Source organism: Phlebotomus papatasi, chromosome 1 (genome assembly GCF_024763615.1).
Source record: "Phlebotomus papatasi isolate M1 chromosome 1, Ppap_2.1, whole genome shotgun sequence".
Classification (NCBI taxonomy): domain Eukaryota; kingdom Metazoa; phylum Arthropoda; class Insecta; order Diptera; family Psychodidae; genus Phlebotomus; species Phlebotomus papatasi.
The window spans coordinates 28,867,275-28,890,449 of NC_077222.1; the positions used below are offsets into that span (position 1 = coordinate 28,867,275).

At 32.4% G+C, this 23,175-nt stretch overlaps 1 protein-coding gene across 2 annotated transcripts in view; it reads left to right on the forward strand.

The window, feature by feature from the left end:
• Window positions 1–23,175, forward strand: part of LOC129799545 (uncharacterized) — a 143,093-nt gene that overhangs the window by 62,830 nt on the left and 57,088 nt on the right. For both annotated transcript variants that reach the window (XM_055843517.1, XM_055843518.1), the window contains exon 2: window positions 11,570–12,423. In XM_055843517.1, the coding sequence (XP_055699492.1) occupies window positions 11,571–12,423 (853 nt within the window). In that variant the 5' untranslated portion in view covers window position 11,570. The remainder of the gene's footprint in view (window positions 1–11,569; window positions 12,424–23,175) is intronic.

Consider the following 23,175-nt stretch of genomic DNA (forward strand, 5'->3'; position numbering starts at 1 on the left):
ACTCCTCTAGTTGCTTATATCAAGTCAAGATTTTTTCGAAAAAGTTGTGTAATGATTGGATTTTTAGAATTTTTAGATTGATATTTAGAATTTTAAGACATCTTCGGGAGCTGGGTTAAACTTTTAGTCGGAAGACCATTTAGCAGGAGATAGATAGTTTGAATATGGTTCACAGTCGTTTAGCAAATGAATTTTGAAAAAAAAAATCTACTGCGTAAAACTATCCCACTCTCTTCTCATATTTCAAACTATTGGTTTAATAAATTTTTCATTACGACGTGGTAAATTTTACTGCAGTCTTCTGAATCTGAATTCAAACGCTTGAGAGGCATGAATGATTTTTCCCATCTTCTAAATTGGAACGATATTTTTCAATCGTCGTTGGTCGAAGTTGAGGAACTCTACTGGACTATTTTATCTAAAATATTATTTTTAGAGATCATATAGGGTAAGTGTGCCAAATTTCGGCATAGTTGCATGCAAGCGCCAAAGTCTCAAGTTTGAAATATAATCTCTTTAATAGAAATTGATTTTTTTTTCATTCCTTCTATACTTAAGGAGTGTTGCTTAGAACCTTGTAGACAATTTATCGTCTTTATTTACTCTAAAATCATTCTTAATACATTTTAAAATGAATAAAAATGTAGACATAGCTTTAGTGCCCTATTTCGGCCTTCTTCATTCTCAGTGCCTCGCCCTTCGGGAATTTTTCAAATGTCTTTTTCACGTCATCTCGTTTATCGAAGCTACATTTTTTGTTATTCTTTTGCATTGTATAATCTCTGGAGTATGTAAAACCTAAAAATTCATGAAAATTCGCGGAACAAAAAGGTGGCCGGAATTGCAAGCTGGCCGGAATTTGGCACACTTACCCTAAGTTATGTTATTTTGTCAATTAGAGTGAAAGGAACGTCTATTGACACTTTAAGAACTCGTGTCAGCACCTATTGACACCCTACTCTGTACCATTTGGGATACGTAATTTGAACATCTCTGTTTATAGTAAAAGGTATATTACAGAAAAAAACGTTATATTGGTTATATTTAACTAGATACATTAAATAATTTTCAATACTTTGACAAAAGTGTCAATAGGGGTTCCCTGTCGATTAGACGTTCCTCCGACCCTATGCAAGTTTTGTTTTAAAAGATTTGAAATGCTGCGTCTTTTTTCTATTCTTAAGATTTATAATTGTTCAAAATTACAATACGCTAACTGGCCCTTACTATAAAAAAAAGTCTTTTAGTATTTTCATATAGAGTAAAGTTCCGTTTTTTATAAAAGGATTATTACACCGATTACAGCGGTATTCAGAAATACCGTGTTGAGTGTTGAGTGGGGAATCGATAGTAGAAATTGTACCGGTTGGATATGATTGAGGGTAATTTGTGGTAATTGTTTGTCGTAAGGGTTGAACAGAAACTTTGCTCAGTTGATAAATGAGAAAGTTTTACGAGTGGTTTGTCATGGGCGCTTTGTAGACATCGTGTGCAAATTCTATGGAAATTGAATCAATTTGTATAAAATTGTTAGTGATGGTGTCGCAATTTGTGTTAATGTCATACGGAAACCATGTGAAAATTTTCCATTTATTTTCTGGAGAATTTTCATCACTCCCTCACACTGATTTAATACCACATTTTACTGCTAATGTCATGTATGTTTTTAAGATATGAGCTAACTTGGTAATGAAATTGGTGTCTTTGACAATGTACACAAATAAATTTTCTATTTCGCGAAAATTGTGTTTATTGAGGATGAGTGTGAATGAATTTGATGAGGCGTGGAACTATATTTTTCTTTACATTTCAGTTTAAGTCCTCAGAAAACATTTATTTCAGATTTTTCCTTTTACTTTCTTTTTATTTTGAATTAGTTGATGTGAAAAGGGAGTGACTAATTTTTAGTGGGTGTGGCCTTAGATATTCAACAATAAATGAAAGGGAGTGGCTAATTTTTAGGGTACTATTATATGTCGTTTTTGAGAAGTAAAAACACATAGGGGAAGGCTTTCAAGCTTCTCACATAATCTGGCTTCGAACACTTGATGTTTTTTTCCATATTCCTCTAATGAAATATTTAAAGCCAGAATTAGTGCGAAGCCTGAAAGTCTTCCCCTAAGCCTGTGTTTGCACAACACATTGACATGAACTGAAATTGTAAATAATTTCTTAAATTTTGCTAATCGTCATAGAAAGTTAACCCTTTAACGACGAGACACTTTTTACGGACTGAAAATCAACAAAAAATTAAACTGAGAAACATAATTAATGATAAGTCTTACATCTAACCTTGGAAAGTTCAACAGAGTCTGATTCGGTGTATTTTGTGCCTCTATGAACGATAGGGACAAAAATAGCCCAAAAATTTAAGTAATTTTTCTGACAATACCAATGAATAATATTTTTCGCTTTAATGAAAAATATTACGTATGAGTATTGTAGTTTTTATTGCCAAAAGGGTTTTGCTTAAAAAAAAATTGGATGTATAAAAAATAAATAAAATCAATTATGAATTTGAGAAAATAAAAATCCGCCATTTTTGAGCTAAAATATTTACTACATAGCAAATAGCTAGATACTTGCAAAAAATATTCTAGATTCCTTCAACCTTCTACTTTACAATTGTGTTACAGACATAAGAAAAAAAAAATAACTTTGGGAAGTCAGGAAAAATTATTTTCTTTATGGGACACCGGTGTTCCAATCGTCCTTAAAGGGTTGATGAGATAGAAAATTTCATTCTCACATAATAATTTTGTGTAAAGAGCATTAGTTTGACTTTTGTCAGCATTCTAAAGAGAAAAAGAATAGCGTAAGGAACTTCAAAATAGAGAATAAAATTACAATATACTTATATGGATAAAGTTCTTGTTCAAAAAGTAGACACATTTGTATGCATTTTCCTTTTCATAATATCTTTAGTTCCTACGCACTTCCTAATGAATGCGTCTTAGTTGGAAGACCTAACAGTTATGAAAATTTTAATCAACTTTAATACTTGACAAAATGTCACTTTCGCGAAAATTTTGCATGTAAGGGCTTTCTCTCCCCTCTGACTTCTGAATTATTCACGAAATGGGAGGCAAAATACCACGTGAAACCTTTTACAATTTTCTCACATACAATAACCCTCCGGTATAGCTTGAAAATTGCGAAGGTTGTGTTATTAACATTAGTAACCGTTTAGAAGCCGTAACGTTTTAATTTATGTTGAGTTGTCGCTCTCTCTTGCCCCATAGAATATGCTTCACTACCTCAGTCTCAATTGCATTTTGTATGGGGACTAAATGGATTTATACGACAATAACACGTTTGTGTAAAAATTGCTGTCACCAGAGGGGATATTGTGGGAGAAGGTATATTCCTCTTTTTTTTTGCTCCAACAGGAAAATAATATGCTATGTACATAACACTGCCAGTGTACTTGAACGATATATTGTTTTATAGATATGGTAGTATAGGACAAGCCAATTTATTTGTTCTTCCGGTTTTTCACCCCTCGATAGTATAATACAATCAAAGTCTCATATCCTTCTTAGTATATATCTTCATCCACATCTCCCCATTCTCTTCTTTTTTGTCTTCAGCCTCAAACAACTTGACAAAATCGTTGTAGCTCAATATGCCAGAAAAGAACATAATTTTGTTTGCTTACTTAAAGTACACAGAATATTGCTATATTCTATATTCGATTTTCCCAAAACATAATATCCCAAATTGAGATACTTTTTACACCAATTTTGAAACCTTTTCGCATCACAATTGAATTTTGCTCTCACGTGGATCATGACGACTAAAATTACAATCAAACCTTATACAATCGGCTTTTGAATTGTGACTATGGAAACCGAATATTTGTTAACGGAATTACGATGTTTATTGAAAGTAATTTTCCAAATGAGCAAAATAACAATGGTTATCAACATTAATTTGTTCATCTAATTTTATTTTAAATTAATTTTGGTCAAATACTAATAAATAAATTGACTTTAATGATATGTTTAGTTCCAATATTGAACTATTTCACATGCGTATTTAGTATAAATCCATCATTGAAAATAATTTCCGGAATTATGGGTAAATTATTAGGAAAACATATATAAATACACAAATATCCCTTTGTTCCTTTATGGAAAAGTTTGCATAAACATTCTTATACATAGGATCATTTCCCCATGTATTTTTCATGCAAGAAAACATGTTTTTTTTATGAATACGGAAATATGGATTACCTGTAAATAAAATGTTGATAGACCTTAGCCTGGATATCAACATAGAATTTAATACAGATTCAGAGATTTTATAGCAATGATTTCATTTGAATTTAAATTATTTTTGTATTTTATATTGGTTGAAAAAAATCTGAAATTTTCTTTGTAAAGAACCTTAGGCATTACTCGCAAAATACAAGTTTAGCTGAATCACACAATATCCAAACGTCTGTCTACTTTGAGGCTAAGCGGTTGGAGATAGTGTTAACAAATTCTGGGATTTAATTTTCGCCACCTTCCTAATTCGAATCTAAAAGACTTTAGCTAAGTTGTTACAAAAAAAACACCTTCGATTCAACGAAAACGAAGAGAAATATACGAGTAATCAGGACAGAATTAGCCAAGAACCAATTAGCCAAGTTGCCTGTAATCCAGAAATGTTATTTATGTGTTTCAAAACAATTAGTTAATTTTATTTCACATAAAATAATTCTTTTTCAAAAGTTAAATATTTTTCATCGGCCAAAAGTTTGTTGACAAATTTTTAAAAAGTGGCTTAGAATGGTCAAATACGTGCAATCAATATTCTGATACCAGTAATATTATTAAGTACTTAATTGAGGACTTTCGGCTAAGTACTTTTTAAGCGGTTACCCTAATTCTAATAAAACATATTTTTAATTCGTCATATTTTTTTATTATTTCTCGAAGAAGCACAAAAAGTTTTTGCCTAAATGGAAAGAAAAAGACCTTGTTAGGGGAAAGTGTGTTACTTTCGGACGATTTAAGCTTCGCATAATTCATGTTGGCTCCAAACAGGCTAAAGGAGCCAATGTAGAGGAGGAAGATTTCTCAGATCTCGTCAAGAAATTCCCTTCTCTTTCGGTGTTGCTCGGCATCTTTGAAAGACAGCCCCTGGGTAACGGCAATTGAATGCCACTGGGATACAGGCAGGAATGCCCCTCAGTGATGGCGACTAGACTAATCTGATGCTTTCAGAGCGTAAAACAGAGTCTTGGTTTCTGCACTGGGCACTAATGCCTGAGGGAGAAAATATCTTCAATTCCTCAAAGTCCTAGCTGCCACTAATATAGGCTATTTAAAGCCACAGTGGTAGGCAGCGGAGCTTCTTCTGGCTGCTGAAAGTAGGCAATTCTCTAATGCCGACGAACAAAGCCAGAAGTTGCTGCCACTTTAGGTCCTTAGGCTTTATGTAAAGCCGCTGGGTCGAGGCAACGGAACCAAGTGTCTGGCTGCTGAGAATAAGGCACTTTAGATGCCGCTAAAGACAAAGCCAGACTCTGGCCGCTGAAGCGGAAGGCACTGGAGTGCCATTGGACTTGGTCAAAGTGGTCCTGAGAAGTCGCAGAAGAGACGAAGACAATTAAATGCCGAAAAGAAACGCTTGGTTCCCTGGTAATGCGAAATCTAAATTTATCTACAAAAATTATGGGTTTTTATACAAAATTTGTAGTCTCCCACTATTGAGCATGCAATATATATGAAAATTGCTAAGTCCCTATATTTGAACGGATCCCGGTCAAAATCCCGAAAGCCAAAATCCCGAACGCCAAAATCCCGAAAGCCAAAATCCCGAACGCCAAAATCCCGAAAGCCAAAATCCTGAACGCCAAAAAGCGATTAAATCCTGAATGAGCCAAAATCCCGAACGCCATCCCGAATTCTTAAAAGTATCATAGCTACTCCCACGATTGCACTCACGTTTGCTGAAGGCAAAGGGAAATCTTCTGTGTCTTGGAAAATGATTCTAAACATTTTACCCCATATAATTTCATCCCTTTCAGGATTTTGAACATTCGAGATTTTGGCTTTCGGGTTTTGGCCTTTTCGGGATTTTGTCGTTCGGGATTTTGGCTTTTGGGGTTTTTGGCTGCCACCGATTTGAACGTATGCCTGATATGCAGAATTGCATTTTTCTTATTTGTCTTCCTCACTCAATGACGCATGTTATATAGGTCGGTCATCCACTACTGGGTGAATTCTCATATAAAAATGAATTTCTTAAATATATCCTGAAATATCTTTATTTGAAGGATGAATCCTTTAGACAGTGAAAATTGACTTTAGTACGAATCTATTGATGGTAATTTCCATCTGAAATTTTTATTAAAAGTGCATTTAATCTTTAATTAAAAATGCTATGAGACATGATAAATGATTCATATGGTTTTTTCTTACACTACGAGGATATGACTAACGATATCAAGTATAATTATAATTATTTTATAGTGTAGAAAATTGATATTGCATATATGAATGATAAACTATGGATATTTATGATAAAAAAACTATCCCTAAAAATGTACAATTCAGTAGTTCTAGAGAAATTCTGTATGCGATTGTCATGCCTAAGCATATTGGCATGATTATTAAATAAACTAATGATCCCTTAAGGGATGAAACAATCTTAAAGCATATTTGGATTATATATCTGCTTGATGAGACGGATAATTTCTAATTTGGATCATTTATAGAGCAAAAAATCTAATGCTAAACTTTATCATCTTTGCTCGTGGGGATTTACATACGATTTCTCATTGAAGAAAAGGCAAGTTCCTATCCGGAACAATTCTTTTTTTTCAATGTGTTATAAATTAATTAGGATAATTATTACATTACATTTTAATAGTTAGTCCAATATCTCAAATTTTCAGAAAAAGGCAATCGGTCAAATCCATATAAGGAACATAGAAAAAAAATTGAATTGTCCGAAGCTTGAGTCGTCCGAAGATACCGCGCTTTCTCCAACTTTGCCATGTAATCCAGCATCACACATTTTATCTGTAACTGCTGCTGGACGGAACTGTTGTTATCCTTAAAATCCTGAAAATAATTGTTTCAAATTTATTTGAAAAAAAAAGCGATTGGACGATGAGTTAAAAATTATAATATTGAAAATTTTGTAAAGTGTAGACTCCCGGAGTTTATGTGACTCAAGGGAAAGTATGCTCCCTAGGTTTCCGGATTATACGCTGATAGGACTAGAGAAAAGATTAATTACAATGTGGAAATCTTGTGGATAATTGACACTTCCGGATCGAGGGCTAAGGAGAATATTTAACTGAATATGGGACTGTTGTTGGAAATTACCGCTTCCGTGTTGCAAGTTAAGGGCGTGAATTAAATGATTAAACAATTTTTTTTAACAAACAAAAATTGTTGAGATATTCCCTTTGAAATTGTAATCCTAGTGCATTACAGTATTACCTAATTAATTATCCTAGCCCATTAATTTGACAAGTGATCTCTTATAGTAACTGCAATTATTAAAAAGTCACAGCTAATAATTATGAATAATTAACAGTCAATTATTGCTAGCAGGAACATGGAATATCTCTTAACTACAGCTCTCGCCAAAAAGGCGCAAAAACAAAATCCCTCTCATTTAAAATTTTTCATTATTAAAGAGAATAATAGACACAAAGTGCCATTCAGGATGGAATCTAGGAAAAACTTTCTTGCCTGACAATAGGTCTTATTTTTTGTGAGTTAAAAAAAAGAGGGGTACACAAAGTTGGGTAGAGAGCTTCAATGAAATAGCTATGAAAATAATCGCTAGCTTATGCCAATGGTAGTGGAAGTTTTTTCCTCTTCGTCGAAACTCAATGAAATCATAAAGCATACCCCTTTGCTAGGATTTTTTTTCCAACCCTTTCTTCACACTTAAGTTCACACCCGATATATATGAGAATTCTTTTAGACAGACGGTCTTGGAAAAGATAATATTTTCCGTAGCAGACATTTATTTAAATTTTTGATTTATATCTTCCATTCCCACAACGTATTTTTAATTTAATTAATATTTATATCAAAGGAGCAAAAGAAATACATACAGATTTCACAGTGAATTGAAATGACGATTGTCTGGCATTAGAACAGCCCTAAGCAGAATTTTCAGTGTATTAAAGTCAGCACTTTCTTTTGACGAATTAATATCTTTTTCAACACAATCTTTAAAGAAAAGAAGTAAAAACGAATTTGTCTGAAAACATGCCTGATATTAATTCTCAAACAATTTATATAAATACAAAAAAAAAACAGATATAGACCAACACAACATCCCATTATATTGAATTATTTTCTTTTTTCCAAGCTCCTTCGTGAATTGGAATCCCGATTCCCTTCATCATTTCATCATATTCCTTTTAATATTTACTTTAGTTTTCTTTCATATTTCTTAAACAAATAGTTATTACGTCCCTATTATAAATATGTGATGTCTAAAAATATACTAAAGAAACAATATGTACTGTCTGAATAATATGTTATATATTGAACGTCAGAGAGTAGACCAGTCAGAAGTCTGCAAAAGATATTTCTTAGAAGAAAAGAAGTCAATCGTAAACAAGGAGAGTTTAGGAAGGTTTCAAGTTTAAGGAATGATAGAGGCAATTTCATATACTAATATAAAAATATTGTATTTTTAGAAGCTCAGTTTTGGATAGAAAATTACCTTTGGGGAGTCTTTACCAAACTGCGGTTTAAAAATATAAATTAATAAAAATTTATTTAAACAAATTATTTGGCTTTTAAATCGTTTTCACTGCTATATAATCATATACTTGAGAAAATAATCTTAAGTCTCTATAATGCTAGTATAAGGACTTACCATAAGTTCAAAAAAAACTGTCTGTCTACGTTGGAACTCAATCAATTTATACGTATTAGGAAATTCTTGTAGGGGAAGGCTTTTGGGCTTCGCACATAGTCTGCTTCGAACACATCATATTTTTTCCATATTCCCTTAATGAATCTGACTTAAAGGTAAATATTTTAATAGCTAGTCTTAGGTCTTAAAATTTCCTGAAAATAGATCAGATTAATTTAAAAAAAAATGTGTAAAATATGAAGTGTTCAAAGCCAGAGTGTGTGCGAAGCCTGAAAGATCTCCCCTAATCCTGAAAATTTAAAACCAACCCTAATTCGACTAATCAATAAGTTTTTATTTTTAATATATAGGCAACGTTTGGGTCTGTACTGTACGTTCCTGATGATTGAGTGAGGATAATTGAACGTAAATGTAATCTTTTATTAAAGTACGTTTCAATAACATTTTCACCTTGATTTTGATCTTGATTTTAGGTTATAATGTGCACTTAATTCATGACAAAATTGAGCTAATTGAAAATTCCTCATAGTCCCCTATATCAAGATGTTCGGAAACTTTAATTGAGAACAAGATCTTAAACATTTAATTTACTTTTATATGCCATTCACACACAAAAATCGTATATAAAAGATTATAGCAGTATATATGTACATATCCTAAATTAATATCTGAACGTAAATTTTTTATATCGATTTTAAAATAAGTGGTAAAGCGAAGATGACGAATTTATATGCAGGTGATCTAAAATCTGAAGTTATTATCTCTTAATATTTAAATAATATGTTTTTAAGCTTAAATTCTTGTACAGTGAGATCTTGTAATCATCTAGATGAAGGGCAAGGAAATTTTCAAAGTAACAATATCTCGCTGACATATCGACTTGTCAGAATAAAGTCGAATAAGTCGATTTTTTGCAAAATTCGTTTTTTTCGGGTTTCGGGTACTCCTTGAGACCCTCTACCTTCCGTGTGAATATTGTACCGGAAAGTAAATTATTTCCAAACTTAGGGTAAGTGTGCCATACTTCGGCATAGTTGCATGCAAGCTTCAAAGTCTCAAGTTTGAAATGTAATATTTTAAATACAAATTTATTTTTTTTATTCTTTCTTCTGAAAGAGTGTTGCTTGGAAACTTGTAAAGAGTTTACCGTCTTTATTTACTCTAAAATCATTCTTAATATATTTTAAAATGAATAAAAATATAGACATAGCTTTGGTGCCCTATTTCGGCCACCTTCATTCTCATAGTTCCTTGCCCTTCGGGAATTCTTCCAATATCTTTTTCACGTCATCTCGTTTGTCGAAGCCTAATTTTTTTGTTATTCTTTTGCATTGTATAATATCTAGAGTATATAAAAACTAAAAATTCATGGAAATGCGAGGAACAAAAAAGGTGGCCGAAATTGTAAACTGGCCGGAATTTGGCACATTTACCCTATAGGGTTTTAAATCTTTAAAATCCTATACTCCGCATGTGAAATTTCAGCTAGGAATCGCTCTCATTTTAGGTTGGCCATACGCGACTTATTCGTTTTATATTCTGAACCATCGATATGCAAAAAATCTTATTGTAAATATTTCTTCTTACTTACAATACTGATCGAAATGATCTCTAAAACCTCTAATAATAGTAATTTCCATGCTAGCTTATAATTTATGAACTGTTGTTGTAGGTTGAAGTGAGGAACTTTTGAAATAAGGCTGCCCAAGAAGCAATTTTTTCTTAATATAGTCTTATAGAATTCCCTAAGTAAGGCACTATAGAACCAAAAATCTTTTTATTTGCTTATAACGCTCTTGGTTCCATCACAGAGATTACTATAAGTAAAGTGGCGCACTCTTAAGGATCTTAAGGCTTCTGTAGGTATTTCAACAGAAAATTTTCACTTTAAGATTTTTAAAAGTGCATTAAAAGACTTATTTAATACTTGGTTCTATAAGGCAGCTATTTTGCTTCGTGGGTGTTTTCTTTTATACTTAAATGCAACTGGAACTTACCATGATATAATTTATTTTCACAAACCAAATATGAACTAAATTACAATATAGGCTCAGTTCTATTTAAAAATAGAAGGTGCTCCAATTTTTCTCAATCCACCTAGGTAACTAAATATATAACTTTAATAAGGTAAAGTGCCCTCAAGTCGACCGGTTTCTCAATTCGACCGGTAGAGTTATTTATTCAATTTATTTATATTTGCACTAATATTTGGCGTATGATCTAATATTAATAGGTCAATTATTCCATAAATAAATACGAATCAGTGATAGTTTTATAGAAATTCACCATCAAACATTCAAATATTGACCACCGGTCGAGTCGAGGAACCGGTAAACTCGAGGGCACTTTACCTTATTAAAGGATTTTTTCAGAATCAGAAGGATCAGAAGATTTTTTTTGGAATTTTTTAGAAATATTTTAAAGTCTGCGTTCTTTCAAAACTGCTTTAGAAGTATTTGTAACTTATTTTTTTATTTTGGAAACTCTTGTTCATAAAATATTAATTTTCTTTATATTTTAAAATATTTCAAGTCTGCTTGAAGCGCTGTAATGGTAATAAAACGAGGCTAAATTTGCCAATTTATTGTTTTTGAGAATTGTTTGCCATTCTACTCAAATTGATTCATATCTAAATTTAATTTGCAATTAAAAATAACTATCACATGTCCTAATCAAAATCAAGCTTAACTAATTCGCTTTTATATTGTTTTTTTTAACATTGCAGGATGTATACAGGAGTGAAAAATTATACGTCAACTCTACCGAGAAGTTGCCGGTCGAAGGGTGATTGCGAAGGTCGTAAGAACGCAGAGTTTGCCATAAGTCATGAAAGGAATGACATGATTCGACCCACCTACGGTGCCTATGCATGTAACACACTACCGAGGGGGCCTTATCTTCAATACAAATTTAACGATCAACATAACGACAATAATATGCGCAAAAGTCAGCAAATTGAAGAATTGAGGAGGGAATTTTTGAATCTTCCACGTGCAAAATTGACCAATCACGATGAAGGTCGATTCAGGACACAAACATTGGAACGCTACGGCAGAAGAGGCGATCAAGCAAAACAAGATCAAAGTTTGAAGGACTCTGGTAGTCATCAGAATTTGCGTTCATTGCCAACCAATAAAAAACCTCCAGTGAATTATCAGACACTTCCGAAAGCATTTACATCAACAGGATATCAATCCAACCATGTTGCCAGCAATAGAGTTGAAATGGCAAATGTGCACCAAATTCATGTTCTGCAGCGAAAATCAGCTTCAAGTCACAATCAATTGCATCAGGATATGAATTATGAAATATCGAATTTCCCTTTTTCATCCCATCACCATGTTCCAACGACTGACACAACATCAAACGCGTTAAAGTGCCAAACAGCTGAAGGCCATCATATCAAGGGATCCGGTTCCATTTCACCCGGATGTCCATTGAGCGTCTCATCGGCAAATCAATTAAATTATGTGACACTGGACGATGCATTGACTGTGAGACCTAATGGATTCACCGCATCGGAAGGCTGGGCATTATTGTGCCAGACAGTTCAGGCACTTCAGGACCTATTTCTAGCAGGTAAATGTTTTTATTCACCATTTCTCTTTTACAATAGAACGATTTTCTATCAGAAGCCAAATATTTTATGAAGCTTCCCTTAATACAAGTATTATTTTAAAATATTCAACGATTCAGTGGCTTCTGCCGTTTACCTGATGAGATTGGTAGTGAAGTCAGTCGGCAGCCGAAACTATTTAATTGAGGTGAAATATAATGAATTGAATTGAAAATTGAAAAATTATTATTATATTATATCTGTATAAATATTATTTTAAAGTTCTGAAGATAGGTGATACTGGGCAAAATCTTTTTGGTCAATAAAAAATCAAATTCGGTCAGTAAAAAATAAAATATGGCCAGTAAAAAATTAAATATGGTCAGTAAAAAACTTTAAAAAAATCGGAAAAAATTAAATTTAGTCATTAAAAAACTTTTAAAAAAATCAGTAAAAAAATAAATTTGATCGGTAAAAAGTCAAATTTGGTCAGTACATTTTTTTAATCAGTAAAATGTGAAATTTAAGCAGTGGAAAATTAAATATGATTTGGTATTTCATATTTCGTCTTTCCTAAATTTTGTACAAAAATTAAACAGGTGTCACGGTGCTACTGATATCTTCCCAAAGCACATACAATTTCCCTTTTCCTCAACAGGCGATACAGATAACTTCCCGAAACACAGAAAATTTGATTTTTTACTGACCAGGTTCTTTATTTTTACTGGCCATTTTTTATATTTTACCGATCAAATTTCATTTTTTACTGATCAATTTTGATTTTTCACTGACCAAATTTGATTTTTTCTGACCAAATTTGACTTTTCACCGACCAAATTTGGCTTTTCTGCGACTGAATTTGATTTTCTGCTGACCAAATTTTATTTTATGCTGACCAAATTTTATTTTTTGCTGACCAAATTTAACTTTTTATCGACCAAGTTTGACTTTTCTCCGACTGAATTTGATTTCTTTACTGACCAAAAAGTCGCAGCCGTGATATTGCAGTTTAGTGATACAAAAGCTGATTATTAAGTCATAAAAATTAAATCAAAGTCAGTTTAAATTCCGGTTATTCCGAACTTAAAAATAGGTGTAAATCAGTCTCAAATTAAGTTCTTTTAAATTACATAACAAAGTTTTGAGCTAATCATTGAGTGCTCTCAATCAGATTGCACTAACATTGAATAATATTAATCTTGGATTCGTCTGCAGGTAAATCATTTAAAACGGTTTTTAATGAGATTAATTGAGGAGCTCAGAGCAAAAAAAAACGCTATTTTAATAGAGAAATGCATACGACTTAAAGTTTTTTTTTGCTCTGAGCGCCTCAATTTACCTGAGGCGTATTTAAAGTATTATTTTATATTAAACAAATGCTTAGAATATCCGAACCTTATTATTGGTCAGGGGAATCAGGCTATCATAATCAATCATCATATATTGCTCGTTAATAATTTTATATAGATTGAGCTTTATCTGATTAATGCAAAATATACAGAAATAAACCTCCTAGATTACAGGGCTATAATTTGCCAAAATTGCGAATATAGAAAATAAATCTCAATTTTGCTCTTATTTCTTAAAATGAGAATTATATTTTATTAATGGAAGTTTGTAGCAAATAGTTAAAAATATTAATTATGACTTATAGAACATAATCTTTGCTTTGGAAAATAAGAAAAGAAATTGAAAGATTTCAAGATTAGCTCATTTAAAAGCAGACCATTTTTCCTAATTTCTTTTACGGTTTATCGTATTATAGAAGCCAAACGGTAAGCAACGGCAATATAGAGCCTTCAAAGAGTTCCTTAATAAATCGCATAATGCTTTCAGTAAAACCGATATTATACAGCACCTTTGTCAGTCCTGCTCAAAAGTTTTTTGATTATTTTACCAGATGCAAATTGTTTAAAATGATAGAGCTATCGTTTCATGATAAAAATGTCCGGGGTTGAGACTTAATTTGCATTTAATTCTACAACTGTAGCCTTGTATTTAGAAAAAAATAATAATGCATCTTATAAAATCTTGATTTGGCTCGAACTTCACTTCTTTAAAGTTTTGAAAGTCAGAAGTTAAACAGTTACCTTCCAGAAAGCGCATTTATTAACTAATTATATCCAAAGCATGTTTATTTAAATAAATTTTTTCAAAGGGACAGAAAGAAATTAAATACGTGTGATTATGAAGTAATCAAACCTAATTTCAAAGCTTAGGCCGTAATCCCGGATTTTGAGATTTCTGCTAATAGAATTCTAGCCCCGTTTTCGATGTTCTGAGAAATTTCGTAAGTTACAATTAGAGTGACTCGAGTTCCTGGTTTACAGAAAAATATATGGGTTCCCCAAGTTCTTTGAAAAAGACCCGTAAAAATGCAAGATTCCGGCAAGGTTCCCAGAAAAACATATAAATTCCCCATGAGTTCCAAAAAAAGTATGATTTTACTAGTATTCTCTGAAAGTATATGGATTCCCAGTGAATTCTCAGAAAGTGTATGGGTTCTCTAGGTTCTTTCATAGGTTTCCTGACAAAATGTATGGGTTCCACGTGAATTTGTCAAGTTCCTCTGGTTTCTCTCCCTAAGTTCCCCGTGGGTTCTTTGGACAGACTAGCTCGAATTCCCGGTTCCCTAAAAAATATATGGGTTGTCCATCTTCCCTGAAAAAAATATGTGAGAACTTCGGGTTCTCTGGAAAATATATGGGTTTTCCGTGAGTTTCCCCAAAAATGAGTTTCCAGTGTTCCCTGAAAAAATAATATGGGGTCCTCATGAGTTTCCTGAAAAAATGTATGGGTTAGCTGGGGTTTCCTGAGATTTCCCTGATTTCCAGGTTCCTAGAAAAATATATGAGTTAACCGTGAATTCTCAGAAAAAATGTATGAGTTTTCAGAGGATTCCCTGAAAGGATATATGGATTCTCCCTTCTCCGTCGAGTTCCCTGAGAAATGAATGCATTCTACGAATTCCCCGAGAGTCCTCTGAAAATGGATGGAATCCCCAGGTTCCCCATTGGTTCCTTGACAATCTATATGTGTTTCTCCTGAATTCCCCAGTTTCCCCGTGAGTTCCCCAGCTTCCCCGTGGGTTCCCTGGACAGGTTGGCTTGAGTTTCGCAAAATAAGTTACCTCTGTAAAATCCGATAATTGAACGAAAACCCTTATAAAAATCTTTATGTTACTCGTTAATGCGTGTTTGCAATTCAAATTTATATACTTAAAGTTATTTATATGAATAGTTTTTTTTTATAATAATCAGTTGAAAAATATGTTCTTTTATAAGAATATAGTGTCTTATCGTGTATACAAACTATCCCTAGTTTGTCTTTTAACAGCACAAACATGGTAGATGATTTTCTATAAAAATATTACATAAAACCATCTGCAGAAGGATTATTCACTGAGTTAATTTTATATTTGTCATTTAGAGTGAACCATATAAGGACTCTCACTTAAGTTTATATTTCTATCCGTTTGTCGTCTGGTTTTGTGGGTAAATATTAAACATTATACCCAACAAATCCAACACATTCTCAAAATTGTGCAAATAGGGTCGAATGAACACCTCTTCGACAGGGAACCCCTATTGACACTTTTATCAAAATGTTGAAAATTATTTAATGTATTTAATAAAATGTAAGTAGCATGGCATTTTTCCATTAATCTACGTTTTTCGATAAGGGTAGGTGTTCAAATTTCATATTCTAAATGGCACATAGTAGGGTGTCAATAGGTGTTCCTTTCATCCTACATGAAGTCCTGGGAAGTTGAACGCAAAGATACATGTTTTTCTGATTCTAAGGCATTATAATTCGTAAAATATAGTGAATATTTAAAATAATTATACACATTCAGCAATACGATACATTTTACGTTAGTGAAAACGTAATTTATCGGAAAGGCTTTTAAAATTTTTGGTGTGTACTACACGTTATTTTTTATTCAGACTAGTTCATAAATCATCTAAAAACCACTGCAAAAATGTATGAAGATAATATTCATTAATTTAATAATAAGAGTTCAATAGTTAGAAATTTACAAATTTATTACTGCTAAAGATTGGTGTAGTTTTTAAAAATTTAATGCCTCTTAAATAAATCCAGTCTCGATAAAATCAATTGAAAAAATAAGTGAAAGATTCTGATAGAATCTAAAATGATATATCTTCAAGAATCACTGTAATCAAATGGAACAGAATCATTTTTGCTCAATATTCCGCGATAGATAATAATAAATCATAGTACATTACAGATTTCTATGGAATCTTTTGTATTTTCCAAAGAAAATTGGACATTTTCAACTAAAGCAACAAACATAGAATATGTCTCATTCGAAAAGAAATCCGATTTCTCCCGTGGTGGATACAAGGTAAATGACTCAGTTAGCAAATGCGGTTAAGGCAGATCCCCGGGATACCAAGAACAAAATTGTTCTTCAATATTTTATAAAGATTGAGTTGCCCATTATTTAGGATTGATAAAAGGCTCCTGGGCTTTTCTCAATCAAGGCTCTAAAGACTGCTTAAAGGCAAGGATGCAGCCAATATTTTAGCAAGGGGGGAGCCAAACTGGAGAACTATCCCTGACAGAAATCATTTTTTCGAACACAAAGTACCAAAGTTAGAGCTAAATTAAAAATCAATAAAAGAAAAAGAGAATCCACTTACGATCTGATTCTGAGGAAATCACTCTGCCGATTTATACGATTTTGGCAGATTTATAGAAAGGGTACAAAAGCGTTTTTATGAATCTGAGTAGCTTTCCTTTCCAGAAAATTGCATTTTAAGCTTGAGGATCCCAAATCGGTGTGCTTAGAGACAAAAAGCTTTTAAACTTTATATGCTTGAAAATCAGAATCAATCTTTTATCCGATTTTGATGATTTTAAGTCATTCAGATAGAACATAATCAGATTTAATTGATTTTCAAACACAAATATTAGTTTTTTTTAAGGAAAATGGATTAAAAGAATTTCCCGTTTTTTTCTAACTTTCTTAAGAAGATTTTGACAAGCTTTCTGTTAAAAGTTTACAATAAAATTAATTTTAAGCCTTTTCCTTGAATAAAATGGCACGAAATTTTGATTAAAAATGGACTGATATATTGCTGTTTTTAGAGTTTCAAAAACTTTCTTTCAAAATTTGAATTCTAACCCTATTTTGATTTTTCTGATGCTTGATGCGGAAAGCTTTCTAACTAGATACTTCCTAAACCTGTTCCATAGCGACATTGTAGCTCTTCCTATTTTGTTCAAAAATTACCTTGATCGTATTTAGCAACATCTAACATTAAACAAATTCGAAGATATCGGGGATAGACAGAATCACAGAATAGAATAATTGAAAATCACAAAATACCAAATTGCATTATTAAAGAATCACACTGAGAATCATAATGTAATCACATGGAATAAACGGAATACGAACAGACATTTTCGAACTTGACTAACTCCTTAGAGTAAGTTTAAACATCGAAGTAAGTTTAACATTAAAATTCAAGAATTTTTTTCTGATTAAAAATTGCTTATAGAATTCTTTGAAAGCTCTTGGTCAGATTGCCTCTTTTATAATCGTTTAATAATTTTATGGTAATTTATATCTTCTTACTATATTTTATTACTTCAAAGTCAAATTAAAGAGGAACACTACGTTGTTTTGAGTTCAATGTATAGTCCCAAAACAAGCTAAAGTATTACATTTTCAAGCTGACCCTACCGGAAAATTTACTGTCGTCTTTAAAGAATTTACTCAGTAGAGATAATATTTTAAACTCAACACAAACTTAGACATATTCCTAAATGTGATAGTTCTGAATGACCTGTATTAGGGCTATATAGAAAAAAGGGCAAGTGTATACACGTATAGTTATATACTATCCATATTGTGTATCTACTTTAGTTTTATGGTACGGTATAAATTTGAACATCATTCACTAAAACTTTGTAAATGAAAAGGAAAGCAGGAAAGACCGATGGACTACTTTAAGGAAGCTTTTAAGAAACTCCAGAAAGGACTAAAGTTTGTGCAGAAAGTTATTTTGAAAGACTTCATAATATATAGTTAATGAAGGAAGATTAATATTGTTTATTAAATACATAACTCATTTGTTATTTCCATAAAGTTAGGACAAAGTATTAAAGTGTTTCTTTTCTTGAAAATTTCTTACACTTTTAAGATAAATTTACATTTAAAATCCTCATGATGGAAACTGTTATTTTACTCTGATGATAATTACTTAGAGGTAAAATCTCAATAACTTCCGTGATTAATTATTTTAAAGGAACATTTAGGGTTTCTTGTGACGCTCGTTGTCAGGGATTTAAGCGGTGAAAAAGTGATTAAAATCAAAGATAAATAATTGAATTCCAATTTCCCGTGAATTACCATGGCTATAGTCCCCTATTCCAGAAGTTATGTTGAGGAGTTTTGAAAATTCATAATAATTTTTCGCCTGATGACTTGCTCTTGTCTTTGTGTGATGAATTTTATGAAAATTAATCACAACAGAATTTAATACTTGACATTCAACTTGACTGAGAGACTTTCAATTTATTGGAAAAGTTTGCTCAAGAGTGTTTTTGATTAAATCTAAAGAACAATACATGTAAATTTAATTTTAATGCAATTTCATTCAAGTAGAGATAATTTAAGAATTTCATCCCATGTATGTTTTTTTTACCCTAAGCTTTTTTTTCCTCAATTTCACATAAAGCCCGAATATTTTAACTTCCACAAAAAAGTGTATATGTGAAATTTAACTAAACAAAATACTTTTTTCTCTACCCCTCCTAAACATTCCCTTTGATGCATAAAATGTATGAAATTCCCATTGGGAAATCAAATAAAATTTTGGAATAAACCTTCTGGCAAATAAATAAACAACATTTTGCATATGACATACATTTTATACATAGTATTAACATATGTGTATCTAGAATCTAGACACATATAGATTCATGTATATGTTGTGTTTAAAATATGTAGAATGTTAATTTCGCATAATAACAAAATCAACGTATTTCGCGATAATGTCGTTACTTCAATTTAGATTCATTTCAAAATATAAATTGATGTCAATTTTTTTTGTGGTTCATTAGTTAACAATTTTTTTTGATAGTTCGAGAAAGAATTAATACACCAAATCCATTTCTTATATGCGAATAATGAAAGGATTCATGAGTTTTGATACCGGCGAAAGACAATAATGATCCAATCTTTCGCCATGAATGAGACCTAGATACTGAAATAGGTAACAATTCTTATTCCGAGGTCAACTTCAAGAAAAATCATCGTAAACCATTACACTTAAGCTTAACACATAATTATTTATACTTTATTTATTTATTTTTTTGCAATATTTTAGTTAGTATTTTGGCAAATTTAGTCAGTACAAGAATATATAACACATAACCTGATGACGGATTAAACAATTGTTAACCCAGGCAACGGTCATCTGCCAAATGGACTGAAAGCAGTTTTCATGATAGGGGAGACCAGGAAAAAATTAGCCACGTATAGTATTACATAGTGGTATCTTCTATTTTGCCTGCCAAGGAATATTGAGGAAACCACTCTTTATTCTAAATATATACTTCCCTTACTATTCATTGAAATATTTCCTTACCTCCCCTACCTTGTTCTTTTTTTTTTGATAGAGAATACTGACAGTTCACTTTAAAGAAGTTGAAAAATAAGTGGCATCTTGAGTTCCCAGTTTTTCCTATAGAACATGTTATAACATTATTTTACAGGGGGAGTGTCAATTAAAAGGTCAAAAGTCGTCTATATTTTTTATTGTTTAAATCGGTGGCAGCCAAAATCCCCAACGCCAAAATCCCGAAAAGGCCAAAATCCCGAATATTCAAAATCGTGAAAGGGATAAAATTATATGAAGGAAAATGTTTAGAATAATTACCCGAGACACAGAAGATTTCCCTTTGCCTTCAGCAAGCGCGGGTACAATCGTGGGAGTAGCTATAACACTTTTAAGGATTCGGGATTTTGGCTTTCGGGATTTTGGCGTTCGGAATTTTGGCTTTCGGGATTTTGACCGAGACCCATTTAAATCGAAAGATAAACTATCTAAGATTATACCATAAATATTTCAGAAGCTTATCCGAAGTATTTATCGAAGATACAGAACCGTAAGCAATTGAGCACCGAGCATATATATATAACAAGGTGGCTGCAAAAAATGCAACAAACTAAAGCGCTATATTATCCTCATTTTTTGTTCAACTCTTTTGGAATAAAAATCGTAGTAAATACATCAAAATTTTAGAATATTGTCGGTTTTGTTCAATACGATCTTATTTTGACTTAATTTTGTGGTCTTAAGAGCCTTGACAGACCTGAGGATTAGCCGAGAGACGGCTTAGCGTAAATATATTAGAAATAATGGTTAATCTACATTTCCATCATTTTCTACTAAGTCGTCTCTCGGCTTAAGTCGTAAGTGTGTCTAGGGCATAAGTCTGTCGGAAGTGCTATCGCAGTTTTCACTAATGTCAGCCTTCCGAATATCCTATTATTCACGAGGAAGGGCTGCCTTCAGCTCATCGACACCACTTTGCTACTTTTTAGTCCTAACCTTGACCAACAAAATGCCTCTTTTGGAGGAGTCACGATTTTGCATCCAAGCATTGTGGAAGTCGTTGTTTTCCCAAAATGAAGTGCGAAAGCCAAATCTTGTTCGGAGCGTGATTTCTGCGACGTTGTTGAGTCTTGATCGAACTTCCATCACTTTTTACTAAAATTTTTGTTTGTCCACGACTCTAAAACTCCTTTCAAGACAATTTCCAGAAATACATTGGCATTCGTTTTGACGATACAGCCTAAAAACCCGAGTGGAAAGCTATAATTTGTCTTCAAGGAAGTCCAGGCCTTCAAATAGGTGGCCCTTGACTTCCGGTGACTATTCGAAGGTCTAAAGTATCGTATAATCTTTCTTTCAGAAAGACACAATTATTTTGTTTGCACATCAATTGCTCAATTGAAAATTTTACTTATCAGAAAAAATGACACTCTGGGACTGACCATGAACGTGCCAGCGAATTTACTCTTTCATCAATCGAGCATAACTTTTTTTTAGGATCGGTGAAATCTCGTCCTTTTCAGGATTTTTATGGCTTCATATTAATGAGGTCCTTTAACAAAATTTATTTTATGGTTATTTGCGATCTAAGCATCTCAGAGATCGTTTGTTCGCAGATGTGACCCAGATTTCGCTCAATTTGCTTCTTCACTTTAAGAACGATGACTAGCGATGAAGCAATTTTTTGAGATCTCCACCAACACATTTTAAAATCGTACTAGTATTTCTATACAAAGTTATGTTTCGAAAAATGGAAAGTTTAATTACATTCAGGGTTTTGAAGAGCCCTAACGATAGATGCTTCCGCATTTCTTGCAAAATATAGCGATATTAAATTGTCATGTTTGAGTTCCATTACGGTTTTAAAAAAGTTTTGCAAAATATTATCGAAATTTGGTCGGAATTTGGAGAATTTTAGTCGTTTCCTTTTTATCCAAAAAAAAATTGCGATGTGGCCCACTTATGTAAGTGAGCCCTATTAGGGCTTGAAATCGTTTAGTCCCAGAGGTTGGAAGCGACGCCAACATGGCGATGGATAATGAGAAGGTTAAAGAGATCGAATGAGATGAAAATAATTTGGTTTTAATTTTTTAAGGTTAAATAGGGGAGAGACGGAATGTTTTAATCACTTTTTTATGTTTTGACTTTAAGGTAATATTTCCAAAACTCTGAAAATTATCTTGAAATTTTGCATAGCGCTGAGTATACTCGCTAGTAGAGATTTTATTTAAATAATTTGATTAGTGTTTACTTCACATTTATTTAAATAATCAAAGAATAAAGCACCGAGTTTTAAACTACTCGCGTCTCAAACTAGAAATAGATTTATAGAAATTCCAATATGATATTTCAAAAATTCAGAACTAAAGCTTTCTGTATGCAGAATTTAATTTTCCCAGGCATTTTCTTGAGAGATTTTCTTGATTTACATTGTGCTTATACAACAAGAGCCTCCAAATCATATGATTCAGTGTGAAAATTGCTTAATACCAAAAAATTTGCGATCTCTAACATTTTGTTTTATAAGTCTGATGATGCCTGGGAGGGATCAGACAGACAGATGCACAATCAACATGACATCATTTATTAAAAAACGTCTGAGATGCTAAAATAATGTCGAGAAAAGTAATCTCCAGGGGGTAGAAGGTGGAAATTTTGGAGGGTCAAAAAATCGAGGGATTTTCCCTTGGTGGAGTTGGAGCAGTAATATCGTTATAATTGTCTATATTCAGTACACATTCCGAGTGCTCACAGCCGGAAATTCGAAATTCATACCAAGCTGCTACACACCGATAAGTCTTGGAAAATCCGCCCTAGTGGTTCATTTCTGAAATACATTTTCTGTTGCAATTCTGTTTTATAATTTTCGTAAGTGTGCCTTGATTGAAATGTAAAGTCTGGTTGGTATTTCTAAAGTTTTCGAACTTCAATCACACGGTTCTTGAATTCTTTTAACAGAAATATTGTGCTATTATTAAAGCATAGGATGAAAGTTTAGTATGTTGCTCTTCTACTATATTACAAGACTACGAATTCTTCAGATTTCACAGCACTTTGTGCTCCTTTATCTCACATATAGCGAGATATGTCTTTAAACTTAAGAATGAAATCGTATAGCAACATAATTGCATTATTCACTTAGCAATAACGCACTGTGATTCAAGATATTTTCATATTTTTCTA